General features: G+C 51.1%; 1 protein-coding gene and 1 pseudogene across 3 annotated transcripts in view; one reads left to right on the top strand and one right to left on the bottom strand.

Annotated features, from left to right (window-relative positions):
• Positions 1-378: 378 nt before the first annotated feature.
• LOC105478434 (cartilage acidic protein 1) overlaps positions 379-19,997 on the bottom strand; it is a 165,243-nt gene continuing 145,624 nt past the window's right edge. For 2 of the 3 annotated variants that reach the window (XM_011735721.2, XM_011735722.3), the window contains exons 12-15: positions 19,434-19,579; positions 18,014-18,056; positions 15,501-15,644; positions 379-1,087 (exon numbers count right to left, since the gene is read on the bottom strand). In XM_011735721.2, the coding sequence (XP_011734023.2) occupies positions 921-1,087; positions 15,501-15,644; positions 18,014-18,056; positions 19,434-19,579 (500 nt within the window). In that variant the 3' untranslated portion in view covers positions 379-920. Of the gene's footprint in view, positions 1,088-14,899; positions 15,055-15,500; positions 15,645-18,013; positions 18,057-19,433; positions 19,580-19,997 lie in introns of those variants that run through there. The other variant, XM_011735723.2, reaches the window with a different exon arrangement.
• LOC112426049 (uncharacterized) lies at positions 1,069-10,974 on the top strand (annotated as a pseudogene).

Raw genomic sequence — 19,997 nt, 5'->3', positions numbered from 1 at the left:
GAATTGCGCCCAGGCTCACCCTTAACTGCAAAGACCCCTCCAGGAATATGCAAATCACCACATTCATTTACAGGTCCTCGGTCTCATGCGGTCCTCATGGAATTTCCCGTGGCAGGTCCCATTGTCCTCCTTTCGCAGATGAGAGACGTGAGGTCTAGGATGAGGTGACTCCCCCAAGTTCTCAGTCCTGGTGAGAGGCTGGACAGGGGGTGGGGCATGGTTCTGCTGACTCCACCTCCACTTGGAATAGTGTGATCTGGGTGTGCACACATCCCTCCCCCCAGGCAGCAACAACACGAGTAGAATTGCTAAAAAATAAAGTTTACTGGAAAACTGAGGAGAAACAGAGTCAAAAAACCACAAACACCCAGAATCGTGTGTTGACAAAGCCCAGTGAGAGGCACTTGTTTTTATTGAGCCTTTGCTATGTGCCAGGTTTTGTGCTAAGTGCCTTACATACATTTCATCTAATCTCCACACTAACCCCTAGATTCTATTTTAATCCCCATTTTGCAGATGCGATAATGGATGACTAACAAGTTAAGTGACTGGTGTAAGGTCACATAGCTTTGTGAGTGCCTGAGTCAGGATTTAAACTCGGGACACCAAAGTCCTCATACTTCCTGTGCAGTAACACCACCTTCCTGGGCACATCTGTGTCCTAAGATATGGTCATTAGACCCACTGGAATGTAAGCTCCATCAGGGCAGCCACCCTGTCTGCTGTGATCACGGCTGTGTGCCCAGCATAGGGCTTGGCCTCACAAGTCTCCCTAACTGTTAGCTAAGTAATGTGCATGGATGGGCTTGGGGAGGGTCTAGCTCCCAGGCCTCTACATCCCTACTGTCTAGGCAGCAGCACAAGCCCACTTTCCCACTCCTTTGCCGGACTCCATCCACTGGTTCATGTCCGACCCCTGCTCAGCAGCTGGGCTCGCAGTTCTCCTTAACCGCCGACCCCAGATTGAGATCTCCATCTACGAGGACCGGTGCAGCAGTGGCAGCTCCAGCAGCGGCAGCAGCAGTGGCAGTGGCAGCAGCAGCGGTGGGGGTGGTGGGGCGGGGGCCCGGTGACTGGCCGAGAGTCCCTGTAGGGAGGTGTATGGCCGGAGTGAGGGCCTCGCAGACCTGCGGCGGCTGCGCTACCAGAGCACCCGCTTCTGAGTCATTCTCTGGGCCCACCCTGCTGCCCGGGGTGGGAGGGAGGGTGACGGGCCTCATATTTCCTGTGGGCCATCAACCTATGACCCCTATCCCTCACCCCCAGCTGGATCAGTCCATTTCCTGACCTGGGGGCTTTCCCTTCCTGATGGGGCTGGTCTGGGCCACACAGAGACAGATCTTCCTAGGAAGGCTGGGGTGGGGAGAACACAACCTAGGCGGCCCCTCTCTTCCACAGCCCCTCTCCCAACCCCACGAGAGGGGCCCAGGTCTGCCACATAGAGGACTCCCACACTGCATGACCCCTCATCCCCAAACCCATGTCCACCAGGACTCTCTCTCTTGGGCCCCGTGTCCTGTGGCTGTCTCCCAGTATCTGCTCCTTCTCATGGCCCTGCAGGGCCCCGGCCTGTCTATGATCCTGCCTCCACCAAATTGAAGGTGTGGGGAGACGAGTGCCGTGGTTGGGAGCTGTTCAGCCCACTCCTGACCTCTTCTAGACCTATGGCTTTCCTGTCCTGCAGCCAGAGCGGGAGGCCAGCACGGCCTTGCCAGAAGCATCCAACTTTGAGACTTTGCAGGCTGCCAGGTGCTGGTTGAGGGGCACACATCCTGGGGCTCTGGGAGGTAATATGGGAGTCTGGAGAAACTTTGCGGAGAGACATAGCCATACGGGGCCCGAACCTCCTGAACTGGAGCCAGTTTCCTGAGATTAGAACCTGTATGTATGCACATGTGAATGTATGTGTGAGTGCACATGTGTGTAAGTGCAGTGTGCATAAATGTGTGAGTATGCGTGTGTTAGCATGCCTGTGTGTGAGCGCCTGTGTGTGCACCAGTGCACAAATGTATGAATGTGGGTGCATTTGTAAGCACACCTGTGTGTGTATGAATACATGGGCACACATGCATGCACAAGTGTGCCTTTATATGAGTGTGAGTGCATACATGTACATGAGCACATGTGCAAAAGCATGTATGTATGATTGTTCATGTGTATGAGTGTGTGTGTGTATGCAGGTGAGTGCATGTGTGTGTGAGTGTGTTTGTGTGTTCCCCTTGGCTGCTAGGCCAATGACTGCTTCTCTGCATCCTGCTGTCTTCACTACCTGAGGGTCCGTGACTTCTTCCCTGCGTGGGCCCAGCCTGGCCCCCTGTAAATAAATGTCCAAAAGCCCCTTGCCCCTCCCCTAGGGCTACCAGGGAACGTACTCTACTGCATACATTCTAGTGGAAGAGAAGCTGGGGTTCTAGGAGAGAAGAGCCAAACCTTGGTGGCCTTTGGTGCCCCCTTTCAGCTCCCCATGACAAGACAATGGGGCTACAGACACTGTGTGTTCAGCCTGCCCGGGGGCTGGGGCTCTTTAAGGCTTGGTAGGTGAGGTTTCCGTGGACCTAGAAGGTGCCAGCAGCCTGCAGGGGAAAGGCAAACTCCCTCCTTGCAAGGAAAGGAGATGTCCAGCCAGTGATGCCTGGGGAACAGGTGGGATGGGAGCAGCCCCTGGGGCTGGTATCCCAAAGATGAAATGAAGGGGGCTGCCTACCTCAGTTGGCGGGAGGTGCTAAAAGTGGATGTGCAAGACCAGCCACTGCAGGTAGCTCTCTGGAACCAAAGAGAGCCCTGCTTTTCTACCAGACATGGGAGCAGCATGTGGGAAACAAGGGCCTACCCAGAGAGCAGAGAGAGTCCGCCTAGTCCGTGCAGCCTCAGGAAGTCCTGGGCCCACGTGAGTCCTGGTCCAAGGATCCCCCTGGAGAGCTGCAGTTCAGTGGGCTCCACTGCAGCCCCTGGCCACAGCCTATGCCCACCCTGGGCCCCTGTGGGGCTGGGCATTGTGTCCGACCTGTGCATCTCCCATGGGAGGGCTGGGCACAGGCAGTGCCATGTCCTTTTATTTTTTCTTTTTCCAATAAAAGAACTTGCCCAGCATGAGGCTCTGTGATGCTTTCTCTGCCCCATGACAATGGAGGGTCTGTTCTATGCCCCAGGACCACATGAGGGGATACTCGGCTGCCTGAACCGGACCCGACATGGGGAGCAGGATGAACCCTTTTTGGAGCTTATAGTCTACTGGGGAGGCAGACACTTCAGCGCCTCTAATCTGGAATCTTTGGGGCACCTGTAGCCTTGGGTGGGGGAACAGGTGGGACTGAAAGCCAGGCCAAAAGTAATCAATGATATCAATAAATGCTCATTTCTTGAACTCTTCCCCTGGGTTGGGTCCTGCTGGGAGCTGGATCACACAGGTCACTCAGTACTGAAGATGAGAAAGTAGCTGGATGATCACTTCTCGGCCTTTTGGCTAAGATCAGGTGTGGAGAAAGTAGCTGGATGTTGGAACCTAGCGGAGTTGTGTCTTGAATTTTATAATTTATTGAGCACCTACTATGTGCCAGATACTTTGCTATAGCCATACATTAGAGCTGGGAGGGGATTTAAAGATCACTTGAATCCTGTCACAGAGGTCCAGAGAGGGTGGGTGACTTGCCCCAGGCCACACAGCTGGTTGCTGATGACAGGGTCCAAGCTTGGAACCCAGGTCTCCTGACTCAGTGCCCACTCTGATACCACAGGGATGGCACGCAGATGGGAAGCTGCCCGAGGCTGCAGGGAGACTGGGGTCACACACTCAGGTCTGTTCCCGGAGAGGAGCTCATCAGACTGTGGGGACAATGGCTCCAGCCTCTTGGGTGGGAGCTGGGCAGTCCCCTCTGGGTGAGTCTCATGTTTGTTCTTACCCCCTTTAGGGCAGCTTGGTGCTTGCCTGAGCTGTGCGCAGCCTAGACTCACTCCCTCTGCTGGTACCTGGGCCGTGTGTGGGTTGCCACAAGTGAGGGTGTTCTCTCACATGAGGGCGGGTTCATTCTGTTTTGGGCTAGGAAGTTTGCTCTACCCCGAGGCCAGATTTGAACCCAAGCTCAGCTCTTCGAGAGAGGAGGTCCTGGGAAGGGATGAGGATTTACTAAACGGGTAAAACCAAATCCAGGTGCTTATCTGACTGACAGGCATTCGACCCTTCCATTTTCAAATGGTAATCATCATAATAATAGTAGCTGATGTTTATTTAGCACTTCCTGTGTGCCTGGCACTAGGCTAAGACTCTCTATATAATTAGTCATTCCATCCTCACAGCAACCCTCCATGGCATGGATTCTTATTTCCCATTTTACATATGGGGAAACTGAGGCTCATGGAAGTTAAGTAACTGGGAAGTTGCAGATCTTGGCTTCGAATCTAGGCAATCTGACTCCAAACTGCAGGGCAGAAGACAGACCCAGCCTCAGAGACCCTTTAGCAGCTTGAGGGCCTCAGCCATCCTGGGATTAGGATCAGGCACATTGCCAGGGAAGGACTTGGAGCTATGCCTGGGCTTTGAGGCAGGGCTGGCACCTCCACTTCCAGGGCATCACGGGCGTGTGCATGGGCTGTGCTCATGCGGGACCCAGAGGCAGCCCGGTGAAGGGTAGTGGGGGACCCGACTCACTGTGGGCCTGGGGAGGTGTGGTCTCTCTCTGCTGGCTTAGTTACAGGCAGTGGCCTCTCTGCGGTCTGGCTGTAGCCATATCCCTGCACCCACCTTGCCAGCCAGGGACTGGCCCTGTCAAGACCCAGGAGCAGCTCCAGCCTCAGCCAAACTGTCCCCCAGGTCCCAAGTGAGGTCCCAGCCACCCAGGCATGCCCCAGGAAGTTCCTGCTGCACACGCTCCTCTCCCTGTGCCAGCACCCTGCTGTCTGGCTTCCTTCCTTTGGCCGCAGGCGGGCTGTGTGTGAAACTACAGGGTTTACAGAAGCTCGAGGTGCCACTGAGTGGCAGAATTGTGCACTGCACTCAGGGAACCTAAGGTGGAGGCAGAAAGAACTATGGCTGTTGTGACACGTCCCCCACGGCTGCCCAGCTGGCAGCCACTGCCACTCGCAGAGACTTTTCTGTGGCTTCCAGAGGTGCAGGGCAAAGGTGGAGTCCGGCAACTTTCTCCCTAGGGCCAGCCCCTGGGCTGTCTTCACGGCACCAGTAGCCTGGGAAACTCCACATCCCTCTCCACACCTCTAGAAGGACTCACAATGAGGGGGGACCAGGCATCACCACCGGGTTTGGGCTTTACTATTCACCCAGGGATAAGGCAAGACAGACACCACTCCACATCAGATCTGAATTTGAGCTCTGGCTGCATGACATTAACACATGAAGACTCTTGGAGCCTCAGTTTCCCCAGTTGTAAAATAGGGAGACTAATACCTCCAGAGTTGTTTAGACTCGAGGTGTTCAACCTTGGTGGCAATGGGTGTCACCCGGGAGCATGAAAAATGACCAATGCCTGATCCTATCCTCAGAGATTCTGATTTAATTATTTTGGGGGACAGCTTGGGTGTCAGGATTCTAAAGAGTTTCCCTGGTGATTCTAACGTGAAGGTAAGGCTGACAATCCCTGGTTTTGACAGTACCTATAGCCTATAAGCCTTTAATACACCTCTGAAAATGCCTGAGACCTGGATAAGAAGTTTATGGTTCCACAGAAGCAGTCAGACACAAAAATGAGTATGTACCGTGTGACTGCCCTTACAGGAAACTCAAAGACAGGCCAAACTAGCCTTTGATTGGGAGTCAGGATCAAGATTACCCTGGGTGGGGGGTAGCAAATGGATGGGGACCTGGGGGGCATCTGGGAGCTCAGGATGTTCTGTTTCTTGACCAGAGTGCCAGTTACACAGGGGTGCTCACTTCATGAGAATTCACTGAGCTGTACACTTAGGAGCTGCGTTATTTGTCTGTACCAGTGATATATTTCAATAAAATTCACCCAAAAAAGCCTATTGGCTACAAAATAGGAAAAGAAAGGACAGACTTGAAATTAATATTTTGTTAAATATCTGGAAATGTAACACATATGCTAAACAGACAACTGCAACTCTATGTTACGTGTGTGTGTGTGTGTGTGTGTGTGTGTGAAAATGTAAGACCCCACTGCTCTGTGGAGGTTGGGGCCTCCAAAAGGGAAGGTCCCTGATGCCTAAGAAAATCTGAAAACAGCCCAGGTTCACACCAGGAGTTCTTAACCTCGACCCGACTGCATTCATGTGCCGTTATCTGAAGAGAGAATCTACAGCTTTCAGCAGATTTTCAAAAGGGTATGCAGCCCCCTAAAAAGGTTAAGAACAATTGGTTTTGAGGAGTCAGTGAGAAACTGGCTGTGAATGTGCTTGGCATGAAAGAGGTGCTTGGTAATGTCGATTTCTTTCTTTCCTTTCAGAGCCCAGCCTTTGGGGGTTTCCGCATGACCCTTCTCGGGAGACTTCTAGGAGGATTTATTCTCCTGGCAGTGCCGAGGGCAGCCTGCACCAAGCTCACAGTTCTTCCTCCAAGAGGATATTCAAAGGGCCTGTCATTTCAGCATCTGCCGGACAGCAGAACTTTGTGTGCAAGATCCTGGAGCTGCGTTGGGTCTTGAATCAGGGACAATGGAAATAAGTGGGAAGGTGTGAAGGGAGTCAGAGGGCTGTGCCAGCTGCCCCCCTTCCCACCTCCAGCAATTCACTTAACTTTCCTGAGTCTCAGCTTTGTCATTATGAGAATACATATATTTATAAATAATCATCTGTTTCTCCAATGTAAGATATTATTGTTATTGCAGAAGTGATACTAGGATCTCATTATACGATGGCCTCATGATATAGATTTATAGCAGGCTTCAGATTCTGGCATCGAATAAACAGATACTTATCCAAGGGTTCACTAACTCCCTAATAAATGCCAGGAACATTCATGTACATTATTATTCCATTTAATTCTCGAACACTGGGGTGTTGAAATCTTATTTTACAGATGAGGAAACTGACGTTCTAGGTGGTTAGGTAGCTTGACAAGGGCTAGTAAGTGTCAGAGCAAAGACTTGAACCTAAGTCTCTGACTCCAAATCCCACTCTCACTCTGCCACAAGAGTGAGATGTGGGAGATGAGAGACTCTGTTCTACCTGGATTGACTCATAAAGATAGAAGACAGATTCCAGACCTGAGAGAAACTCGTGGGCAAATGCATCCCCAGAAAAATTAGCTTTGCAGGGGCATGAAGGTGCTAGTTATTTTAGAGTAATTCAAGTTATTGATTTCTGTAATGGAAAAGTGATTGGGAACCAGCTACCACCTGAGAATAGCTGAGTGAGTCCCCAAGATGGGGGAAATATTACACACAAGCTTACACACAGCTTACAAGACCTCAGAGATGGCGAGGGTCCTTTTCCCTGCTGCCTGCAATTAATCAGTACACTCCTCAAGGGCAGGGAGCCTGTCTTACTCACTCCCCCACCCTCACTCTCACCTCTCCTGTCCTAAGTGCTTGTCATAGGGCCTGGCCCTGGCCAGGTGAATGGAAGATTCTGCCCATCTCAGGCTGGCAGGAAGAGGCGAGCATATACTGATGTGTCATCTGCAGACCCGTGGGGCAATGTGCCACTGAGAAGCAGCTCAGAACCATGCAGACAGGCAGTGGTCACTGAAGGATACAATTCACCTGCAAGTGGTCACCTTATAACTCAGTTAAAGGGTGGATGAGTGACCCCAGGCCACCCCCTGAGCTGGGCAGCAACTCTCAGTGATGTTGCCCTGGCTGTGACATTGTGACTCTGCTCATGACCTCTACCTATCCTGGGAGAGGAGGGGAGGAAGCGTGTGTCCCACCCCAGTCAGCCCTGCCTGACACTCCCCAAACACCATTTCGAGGTGGGGAAATCCTTCTGGTGCTGAATGCTTTACCTGAGAGATCTGGGCCTCAGGCCCTAGAGAGTGAATTACTGTGAGTGAATCGCTGGCTGGATGGCTGGCTGGCTGGCTAAGTGGATGGATACAGAGAAGATGGGTGTAGAGAGATGACGGATAGATGAGAGATGAGCGAGAGGCCTGCCTGGCTTGAGATGGATGCTCGCAGACCCTGGAGAGGCAGGTGAATGGATGGATACCGATCGCCCCTGGGCTCCCCAGTGCAGACCTAATATAGGGCTGGAGCTCTTCAAAGGGAAGATGCTGTGTTATCCCAGTCCCCACATGAACTCCACATTTGTAACTCTGAGTGATGGATGTGTCTTGTTGGGAAGAATCCTTATAGGTCTAATATTGCCCCAGCTAATGGCTTATGGATTGTTGTAAAGTCAGGCATTGCTGGAAGTGAAGCCAGGAGGTTAAAGGTCCTGGTACAGATTTTATGACAATATCTGCATTTCCTCAGTCAGGCACTGCAGCAAGTACCTTATAGGCTCGATGAAGCCTCACAACAACTCTATGAGGATTTTATCACTGCCTCCATTTTGTGGATGAAAAAACTGAGGCTCAGAGATGGAAAAACTTCTTGAGGCCACTTCCGAATGCCTGGGTGGAGGGTGTGGCCTTCAAGCCCATTTGATCCCAGAGTTTCAGTGTGAAGGGAAAACTTTAAGGACAGGTGAAAGGGAGAGGGGAGGGCCATAGGATTTGTGCACCGCTCTAAGAAAAGACATGGCATTTTGGCACATGCGAGACACCTTCTGCAGTGGGAAGAGGCGCTGAGACTTTCCAATGACCGGGTGCCCCGAGGGCAGCCCCAGGCTTCCTTCTCCCTCTCTTTCCTCTGTGTCAGCCTTCGAGGGCTCTCAACCTTGAGTCTGGGGACCTGAACTGTAGAGAGGGTGTATGTCTGGCTCACTTTCCTTCCTTTGGCCTAAACTTGTCCTTCTGCCATGGTCCCCACAAGCAGTTGGGGAACGAGGATGTGCTTTTCTCCTATTCCAGGGGCTCTACAGCCAGGTCTGGGGTGGAGGGAGGGAAGTTAATCCTTAGATTTGTGGGGAGGGTGCTTTAATGACTCTAGGGGATGAGATCCTTCCTGGCTGCTCTGGGGCTGGCCATGAAGAACGAGAACCAGCTACCAGCTACCTTTAGCGGAATTATTCTGGCCCCAGACTGCTTTCCTGCTGGCAGACAGGCAGAGGGCATGAGGTTCTGGGCGGGACATTCTGGGAACGGGTGATACAGATTCTCCATCTGCCGCACCCTTCTCCTGACCCTGCCTTCCTCCTCACAGCTAAGCAGGCTCGTCTCTGCATTCGGGACCTCCATTCAGGTCTGTATTTAATCCCAGCTGAGTTCTAAGGTCTAAGTGTGGTTCTTCTGTTACTTGATGGGCACGTATCCTGACTCAGTTTCCATGTCAGCAGAGCAGGAAGGACAAGCCCTGCCTCTCTTATTCTTGAACTTGTTCATATACTTGGGCTTCTGGAACACTTGGAGCTTTCTGGAGAAGGGTGCTGGGAGCAGCCTGGTGCTGAGCTCTTTTGAGGAGCAGCCGGCAGCCCAGGCAGGGAAAGGGACCAGACAGGGGCGCAGATGCCTTGGGAAAGTCACAGCTTCTTTTTGGGCCTTGGTTTCCATGTCTGAAAAGGAGAGGATGGGACTAGATGACTTCTCAGCTGTTCCTGGATTTAAAGCTCTAGGATTCTGTGATTGTTGAGGGCCAAATTCCCAGGCCAGCTCACTAGCTCCCAGTGACCTCCGCTCTGTGTGGCCCAGTTCATGCCATGCCTGCCCAGCTCAGTTCACCTTGTTTTATGACTATTCTCTCTGGGAATGGCACTGCATGAGAATTCAGCTGAACACAGCACAGTCCAGGCCCCTGGAAGGCTGGCTCTGTCCCTTATGGTCATTTGCTATCTTTTTCTGGTGAATCTGTCAGTTCCCCGGAGGTGGTCCCATCCTCCCCACCTCTCCCATCGCAGGTGTCCCGGCTGGCAGCAGGGTGCACCAGGAAGCACAGGAGCTTTGGCACTGAATGGGCCCGGGGCTCCATCCTGAACATGGCCACTTAATAATAATTATATCTCTAATTTGTTGGGGGCTTTCTATGTGTCAGGCACCATGTCAAGTCTAATATAATAACTTTATGAGGTATTATCCCCATCTTGTAGATGGGAAAACTGAGGTTCAATGACACTTTACCTACTTTAAGTCTTTGCTCAATGCCTCTTTCTCAGGGAGCCCCGCCCTCACCCCGCTGTTAAAAATGGCATTCCGCCTCCATCCTGGCCCTCCCAGATGGCCTTGATGTTACTCTTCTCCAGCCCTCCATAGCACGTATCATGCTCCAACACGCTACAGACTTTCCTTATTCTGGGTATTGTTTAGTGCCTGCCACGTCTTGCTAGGGCAGGGACCTTTGTCAGTGTTGTTCACAGATATATATCCCAAGCCACTAGAACAACACCCAGCACACAGTAAGTGTTCAGTCGCTGTACATCACATGAACAACTGGTTAAATAACTTCCTCAGTGTCAGTTACCTAGAGATTGCACAGCATAAGGCTTAAGAACCCAGGCTTTGGAGCTAGTCAAGAGTTTGAATTACAGCTCTTGCCACTTTAGCTAGCTATATGACTTTGCATAATTTACTGTTTCTGAGCCTCAGTTTCTTGGGTAGTAAAATAGACTAATAGCATTTATATTCTGGGATGGGTGTGAGGATTCATGGAGACATGGATGTAAAGTTCTTGGCATATGGCAGGCATTGCATAATGTTAGCTGCTTTCCTGGAAGATGTTTTTCTTCTCTCTTGTGTCTCATTTTCCCTCTGGTGGCCTATTTTTTGACCACTTCACTGTCAACAGTAGTTCCTTAGAGGACAAGTCACCGTGGGAGGGGTTGGTGTCATCTGTGGCGTTAACCAGCCCATGTTCTTGTCCTTCCTTCCAGGATGCGCCTGTTGCTACGGAGACACAACAGCAACCCCTGGCAGGTTCCTGGCCCCTGCGGCTGGGATTCTGGCCTCAGAGAAGGCTGGCCCTGGGGACAGGGAGGCAGGGAGGCAGGGAGGGGCTCGGTTTGCCTTCTGGGCTGGAAGTCTGGGTGGAGGTATCAGCCTTGAATCTGTTGGAAGAACTTTGCTGGCTCCCTGCAAAAATGAAGCGCTCATCTTCCTGTCTCCATGGGGCTCTTGGAGTCTGGAGCGGAGTTCCTGCTTGGGCTGAGGTTCAGTGGCACTGGTCTGGGTGTGATGCCCAGACCCTGGGAGGGGGCCATAGCAGCCAGAGTGACACATAATCAAACTCCTGGCCCTCAGAATGGCACCTTCCCAGAGTAGGGTTGGCAACCACGTAGATGCTTGAAGAGGCCTGGTGGTTGGTTTACCATTCTGCCTCAGCGAAGGCTGGCCGAGCCTGCCTGGCGAGGGTACTCTCGACATGAGCGAGCACTGCCACCTCTTCTTGTAGACTTGAACGTGACCGTGGGGAGGACTGTTTCAGATCACTGGGCTTCCAGGGGCTCCATTTTCCCCTTCCTAATCCTGCTCTTGATCCTGGGCAGCATGAGTGACTGTGGCTTTTGCTTAAACCAATTCACCATCCCAAATGAAGAAGGGAGTGGTAGTTGAGAGTGCCAGCAGACAGCCAGACTCCTGGGATCCAATCCTGCCTTCGTCTGTCCGGGCTGTGTGACTCTGCACAAACCATTTAGCTTATCTGTAAACCTGGGATAATTACAGCACCTTCCTCTTGAGATTATTGTGAGGGTTAGACGAGTTGATTATTGTAAAGTCTTTAGATTCAACCCAGACACGTCGAGCCCACTAAATGTAAGCTATTATTGTCATTTTAAGGCGTACGTGCCTGTGAAGAGGGAGTTCCTGAGCAGAATAAAAATGGTATTATTCTTATTATTTGGTTTCTCTTGAAAAATGGGGAGTTGTGGCAGCACTGGCCCACCTTCCTGCTGGAGTGAGTTGCGGCTGCCTGGTGCAGGCAGGTGGGGCACCAGCTCCTCCATTTGCATAATCCCTTCCGGGTCCATTTCATTACTTGACTGCCCCTAAAGGCGTCTGCTATTTTTGTTACAAATTAAAGTGTAGCATAAGCCAACAAAGATGTCAGGAGCCCGGGTGGGGCTAAGGGACAAGGAAATGACAGACTTATCTGCACAGGAGGGGACGGAACGGTTTGGGCTCCCATGGGTCTCAGAGAAAGGGATTAGAGGAAAGAGGGGAACGGGAATGCTGAGCCTGGGTAGCTTGGGGGTGGCTTTGCACCCACAAATCTGTGCCTGGTATAGCACAGACCAGTAGATGCATTGAATTTGAGGCACTTGCTCAAAAAGCCTGTACTGCTAGCTCAATGAGGAGGCTCTGTTTTTTTTTTTTTTTTGGCGGTGGGGAGTAGGTAACGTTGAGTGGGTTCACTATCCACCTGTCCTCTGTATCTTTCAGCCTTGTATCTCTTGCAACACAAGCATCTTGGGGGCAGGGGATTTGTCCACCTCATTAGAGGGTCCCTATCACATTCCTCATGGGAGGAACCTAGTGCTTGTCATACAGGATATTCTCAATAAATGCTTGCTGAATGAATATGTAAATGAATGAATGCAGAGAGCTTGCTTTCTGGTATAGCAACCTGAGAATTCAGTTCGACTTTTTAGAAAGCCCTTTGGTGTCCCACTTCTATCCCATGCACTTGGCTCCTCTATGTGGCTGGAGGGAAGGCAGTGTAGGGGTGGCAACCACATTACCTTCACTTACCATTACATACCTAGAGCCTAGCTCAGTACCTGGCACATAATAGGTGCTTGACGAATATTACTTTCACTTACCATCATACGCCTAGAGCCTAGCTCAGTACTAGGCACATAGTAGGGGCTCAACAAATATTACTTTCACTTACCATTGTGTGCCTAGAGCCTAGCCAAATATTTGGCACATTGTAGGTGCTCAATCCGTATTTGTTGAACTCATGAATGAATCAAATGGAAGCCTTATCCTGGAGTCTGAGTGCTGTAGTGGTGCTCTTATCAGCTGTGGGAACTTAGAACTCCTCTTTGCAACTCACTGGACCCCACTCACCCAACACGGTCACATGACGCAGACATACCCTGTTATATAAAACTCAACGTAAAGGCATTCATGGTTATCATTTATAAGGCATCGTCTGAAGTCTGCTGTCACCCTGAACCCCCAGTGTCCTTGGCAGGCTGTCTCTGTAGTTGTCTTGTCCCTTATTTTTGTGTTGTTGTGTATGGACAATCATGGGCACTGTTATCTTGTCATTTACCACTGCATTTGGAACCATTCCTCTGTGGGTTTTGGGTTTTACTTATCTCGCTATCTTAGATACACTTTGTTCATTTTTTAAAAGGCAGCAGCTTCCAGAAGGACTAGGGAATAGTCTGAACAGTGACAGAGCTGCCTGTTACCGCTCTGACAAGATGGTGTAGTGGGAAAGGGCTCCAGCCCTGGCCTGGGGAGCAGTGGGCTCCATGACCTTGGGCACAGTGACCTTGAATACTTCAGCTCTCTGAGCCTCATCTCTGGAGCCCTTTCAGATCTTTAATTCTATGTCAATACACAGGAATGGGCTTTCTAGAAGTGGAATGATTTTTAAGTTGGTGTCTGCTTTTCAGGGAAATTGTAGCTGTTTTCATTTAAAAACTTTTCATTTACGCTCCTGTTCTGAGTGTAAAAACAGCACTAGCTATAAGGAATTCATATTTTGTGATTTATTAGGAGTATTACTATGATATCAGAAAATGGCAGGGTTTTTTTTTGTTTGTTAAATATGTTTTTTAAAGGGTTCCTGCATTCTTAAGTGTAATTTTATTATATCCTGGGATGACTTTTTTTCCCCATGAAGAATAGATCTATGTTTTATAACAAGCCTTCACTACCGAGGCTGGTTGTGAGCATATTCTATGGTGTTACATCATTCCCAAAGGGTGTTCTGGCTACAGGAGTGTTATATTTTCCAAGCAGAATGCAGAGACCAAGCAGCAAGGTTCTTTCTAGAAATCAGAGTAAACTGAGATGAGCCATGCCTATGTCCAGCCAGACATTAAGGAGTCTTAGAAAGGAAAGGCCCTTAGGGATATACCAGCCCAACTCTTTTGTCATCTACATTAGGGAAACTGAGGCCCAGCATGGAGAAGTGACTTCCTGCAGGTAAAAGGCCCAGAGTACATACTCCATTTCTGCCCCTTACTCATCACACATCCTTCACTTGGCCCAAACCCTGGTCCCCCAAATGTGAACAGTGTTGTACACAACCAGCCACTGCTGGTGCCTGAGGGTGATACCTGCTTTGTGTTATGATCTGCTTTCAAAGCATCCCATGGTGGAAGGGCTGCTCCTAATTCAGCATTCCAATCAGTTCTACTTGCCACAGACCCTTTTTATCACCAGCTTGGCACTAATATCTAGTAGAGAGTTTATTGGCATAATATCTTCATAAAAGAGGCTGGAAGGCTTAGCAAGTTCAAATGATAACATTTTTATCAAGAGTCCCAAAGGACCACCCTTTTCCTTCCCATCACCACCACCAACACCAATAAGGCTTTCTCTAGCACAGGAAGTCAGGGGCAAAAAGCAGAAACAGCACAGGCCAAATCAGCAGGCACATGGTACATTATCAGATCAACCAGCAAGCAACCACCTGGGAGCCATCTTTGTTAAGGGCAAAATAAGGAGCTCACGAGACACTGGAGGATACAAGACTATCTTGATTCTTCTGAAGGAGTGAGGGAGGCTGGATGGGGTAATGGGGAGACTTTCCTTTCTGTTTTCTCAGAAAACATGCAAAGGAAGTCTTCACAAACAACTAAGGTTGCATCAGTATCCCAACCTTCCCTTTTCAAAGATGGCCACCCCTGTTGTCCATTCAGAGGGAGCACGCAGCAGAATCTACTGGGCGTGGGGAAAGAGAGACAGGCAGCAGGAGAGAGATTTAGTTTTCCACAAAGGCTGTTAGTTTTGTTTTGTTTTTTCCTTTATTGACGGGATTTAAAGTGCATATAACTGAAGGCAAAGTCCAAGGCCTAGAGAAAGATATGAGGCCTGAGAGAGAGGCTCAGAGATTCTAAAGGCGGCGGAAGAATACCCACCTAAAAAGGCCACTTGAGCTGCAAAAAGGATGGGACAGGGAGATAGAAAATGGGAAAAAGAGAAAGGGGGTGGGGACGGGGTGGGGGTGGAGGAAGGAGTTTGGGAAGAAGAAATTACCAGTTTAGAAATTCAGCCAAAGATGAGTAGTAGGAGTTAGTTTATATCCCAGCTATGAAAATATGGGCTGACTTCAAGGTAGGAACAGTTGTTTTAGGAAAGGTAAGAAGAATGAGAGCCTCAGGCCAGGACACAGCATCCCCTGGCCCTTCAGGTGATGGTAGAAGTGATGGGGCTTCTCCAAGCCTCTGTCATGGTCTTCCCTGGAGACCCAGTGTGGGTCAAAGGAGACTCTATCCAGCCAGGAGAAGGAAGGGGTGGGGACCTTGATCTGGGGCCTACCCAGAGCTCCCCAATGGAAGGCAACTTCCCTTTGCTACTGGACTATGGCTGGGGCCCCACTCACCCACACAGGCTGTGCCATCCTCGTTGGGCTCATAGCCCCGACTGCACCTCTTGTTGGTCCGGCACCTGTAGCTTCCATAGGTGTTGACACATACGGGCTTGTCTCGAGGGCACACGAATGGGAACTGGATGCATTCATTGGTGTCTGCAAGGCGAGGGGAACCACTCACCATGAAGGTGTGGGGCAGCAAGTCCCAGCCCAGGCTCTGCCTGCCCATACACTGCCTGGCTTTGGGAAAGTGTCTTCCTCGCAGAGCTCCAGTTTCCCTGCTTCAATTCCCTTGGCTGGCTCCTCCTGTACTTGGTCTCTACATGCTGGGGGGCACTCAGGCTTGGTCCTGGGTCCTCTCTTCTATCTACCACAATCGTTCTAGGTGATCTCTTCATGCATGGATGATTCCAAAAGTTCTATCTCCAGTCACAGCCTCTCCCTGTAGCTCCAGACTCACGAATACAATAACCCATGACCTACTTGACAGCTCCGCTTGGATGTCTAAGATGCACCTCGTGCTTAATATGTCCAAAATAGAACTCCAGATTCTACCCTGCCCTTAAACCTCTCTTGCCCTCTGTTCTGTCTTCTCTAGCTCAATCAATGCCCCCATCATCTATCAGCTGCTCAAGGAGAAATCAGAGTGACCCCGATTCCTCCGTCTTTCTTGCCCCTGTGCGATTTCACAGCAGAGCCTGTCCACTTTTCCCCACAGTCCACCAGTCCACCTCTCTCTGTCAACTCTTTCTCATTCCTCTGCCACCACCCAATTTCCTGCCATCGTGACCTCTTGCCTGGATTTCTGCCGCTGCCTCCTCACAGAATACCTGTCTTCCCCTCTTCCCTTCAATTCACTCTGCAATTCAGCAGCTGAAGTGAGCCTTTAAAAACATGAATCACATCATATCACTCTCCAGTTTAGCTTCTAAGGCCCCTAAGAGCAAAATTCAGACTCCCTACAGGGGCCTCATGGACTCTCCATCATCTCCAGGCCATACTGGCCTCCCTCCTTCTCCTTCGACACACGAAGCCTTTGTCTTGCCTCCCGCTTTTCACTCCTGCCTTTCCCTCAGCTCTTTCTGGGCCTGGATCCTTCTCATCCTTCAGGTCTCAGTTCAAAGTCTTTCTCCTGAGGCCCTCCCTGACCACTCTGTCTGGAATAGTCTCCAGGGAGCACCTTGCTCAGAGGGTTCCGAAATCATCTTGTCCAGCTGTGTGGTCTATCTCCCTTTACTAGAATGGATGCCCCTCTTGTGGAGGCTGGGGGTGGGGGTGGCACTTGGCCTACATCCCCAGCTCCCAGCATGACACTGCTGTGTATGAGGCACATAACTGCCTGTTGGGTGATGAAAAGGAAGAGGAGGCTGATCTCAAAGGGTCCTTCCAGCAGGCAGAGAAGACTCTGGAATTTCTATGCACCTGCACTGTGTGTTTGGAGTGGGGCCAGGTGGGGATGTGGAGAGCATAGGGGAGTCATTTCCTCCTCCAGCCACCCTTGACACCACTGCTCCTCCGCCTCCCAATCTGTGCTCCTTTGTCCAGACAGTGCCCCCACCAGAACCCTGTCTTCCCTCTCTGTGACTGCCAAACTCCTCCTCATCCCTCAGGGCCCAGGCTTGGACCTCACTTTCTCTAGGGCACCTTCTAGGACCCTCCCTATGCTGGTTTAGGGCCCCTGCTTTGTAGTCTCCAAGCCCCTGCCCTCCCCCATCTGGGCCCTGATCACACTGTGTGGTTGTCAGCTGTTTACTTGTGTGGCTCTCCATTGGCTTTTAGCTCCTAAGAGTGGTATCTGTCTTGTTTACTCCTGTATCTCAGTAGCAAAGGGCTAATGAGCGGCTGCAGAGTAGACTTGGGAAGAATGTTGGATGAGGGTTCAAGGAAGGAGGGATCCTTGGCCTGATCCCTCATTGCTGGTCACTGGGATGGAAAGTGTTGGGGGTGAAGGTCTCCTGGACACTGAACTTCTAGGCTGCCCCTTCCCATTCCAGGCCTTTGGGGACTTTCAGAAGGTTCTTGGACCCTCAAGGAGCTGCCATCCTGGTAGTGCTGCAGCTACCTGCCTGCCCGAGTACTGCACCAGGCTGCAGTCTCCCTTCCACAATGTGACCATACTCCATACACTATTTTGCCCCAATGCCTTGGCAATGCCCACCCTTGGCTGCCAGTCCCCTTGCTTGCTGCTCCACATGGACTTGCTGGCCATGGCATGTGGCTATTCCCCTGTGCCAGGGTGGTGGTGTGTCTCCTTCCCATGTGCACTTTCTCGGTACTCATGGCAGGGAAACACTGCCAGTTCCCAGAACTGTAGTGATTCAGCCTGTGGGTCATTAATATCACTCCCACCCTGGTGAGTCATGTGGTGGTTGTCTTGGCATCTGGAGTCCCAGGACAAACAACACCCTCCCCTGTCCTCCTTTCTACCCCTTGCTTGCACCCTGGACCTTGCCATGAGTCAGGCGGGCATTCCCCAGGGAGATTCCGGCCTCTGCCCCATGTCCTCGTGACTGAAGGCAACTCACCCATGCAATGGCCATTTTCCTGCTGGGAGAATCCTTGGCCGCACTGCAAGGTGGGCAGAAGCAGAGACATGAGTGAGTTGAGAAGGTCCCATCCCAGGTTCCCTCCTAGTCACGGCCACAGAGCAGCTGTCATCCTAACCACAGCGTGAGGCATGCTCTGGGCCTGGGGGGAGCCCCCTCCCTTGTAAGACCCTTCCTCCGCACTGAGAACAGAAGCCTGGCAGGGAGGACATGAATGGATACAGTTCAGACTCTTGCTCATTTCCCTGTGCAGGGGATTCACGTGCCCGCGATGGGACGCCTAACAGAACCCGTCCCTCCTGTAGCATAGCCTTGAGGCTGAAGTTGGGTCTGTCAGGGCAAAGAGTAACGAGGGCTGGGAGATGCTTTTTGAAGTGTCTGATCACTGCCCACACGCACTTCTCCAAGAACTTCCCCCTCACATGGGTGGGTGCCTGCAGCCGTGCTTGCGTCCTGTCTCTCTGGCCAGGGCTGATGGGCGGACATCCTAGCAGGAGGGAAGACTCAAGGCTTTGCAGCAAGAATTTGAACAAATGGACTCAAAGACTTGAGAGTTCGGAGCTGGTCCTGCCAGGCTGTGGAGGCTCTACCATGCCCATATGGGGGTCTCAGAGACAGCAACCTGGGGTGGGGCAGGGGACTCAAAATGTAACACACATGACACAAAATGTCAATCGACCATACTGATGAATGAGGTGGGTGGATGGGGATTGTTGGGGAAGAGGGGCCCCTCTCCTCCCAAAGCCGGTGCACTGACAAAGGTCCTTGAGCTCCTATGGCTGAGGCCATAAAGTTGCCAGTTTCCACTCATCCTGAGCTTCCCTGAGTTTTGTGAGCGATCCTCCTTATAAGTCCCCTTTATTTGTGTGAGTTTCGGTGGGTTACTGTTACTCGCCACCAAGTGAACCCCATCAGAGTTGGAATGACACTGCTGACATGGGTCCAGAGCTGCTCCTCAAAGAGACCCCAGAAGTCCTGCTGCAGGCTCTCAGCACCATCCTAGGGCAACAGGAGGTCTCGTCAGAGACTCGGAAAGAACCAGGAAGGCAGCAGGAGACCTGGGGTCATTTTTTAACTCTGCTCACAACTGACTGTGCAGCCTAGGTGGGCCTTGGTGGGTTTCCTCTCTTAACTTCGGTTTTCTTCCTCTGTAAAACTGGTGCAAAAATGCTTGCCCTGCCAATACAGCAGGGATTCTTTGAGGAGCAGAAAAGATGTGGGCGTGATAGTGTTGTGCAAACTACAAATGGAGGGATCAGTACGAGGCCTTCGCTTTGCCAAGAAGATTTCCATCACTCTAGAGGCTGAGTTTGCAGATTCCTGGGAACCCAGCTTCAACCCATGGGGTTGTGGGTGGTGCCCGCTTTTCTGGCTATGAGGCCCAGATGCCTTTGCCCACCTCCAGTGGGGCTGGGTTCTGAAGTGTGTCCTCATCCCGGGGGTAGGGGATCTCCAGCACCGAGTTCATCTCCCCGCTGGCCACGTTCCGGCTCACCATCTTGCCATCTGGCCACGTCACCTCCACACTGCTGGCTTCATCCTTCCCTGAGGGATGGAAGGAGAGAACATCAGCAGCAGAGGAGAGCAGGAGGCTCTCAGAGAAAGCATCAGCATCAACGAATTCATCCATTGAATAAAAGCATGAATTGAGCACTGTTCTAAGTGCTACGGAAATGGTGAACGAGACAGATTTGAGGTCCCTCCTCTCTGGAACAATGCTGTCCAATAGACCTGTCTGTCTGCAAGGACAGAAATGTTCTGCATCTGTGCCGTCCAGTACAGTAGCCACTGGTCACATGTGGCTGTTGAGCACTTGAAGTGGGACTTGTTTGACTGAGGAGGTGAATTTTCAATTTTATTTAACTCTAATTAATTTAAATTTAATAGCCACACATGGCTGGTGGCTATCATGTTGGATAGTGCAGCTCTCGAACTCACATTCTAGCGGAGAGGCCAAGCATCA

Source organism: Macaca nemestrina, chromosome 9 (assembly GCF_043159975.1).
Source record: "Macaca nemestrina isolate mMacNem1 chromosome 9, mMacNem.hap1, whole genome shotgun sequence".
NCBI lineage: Eukaryota > Metazoa > Chordata > Mammalia > Primates > Cercopithecidae > Macaca > Macaca nemestrina.
Note: the sequence above shows the minus strand (reverse complement) of the source record. Positions and strands in the feature narration are given on the sequence as shown.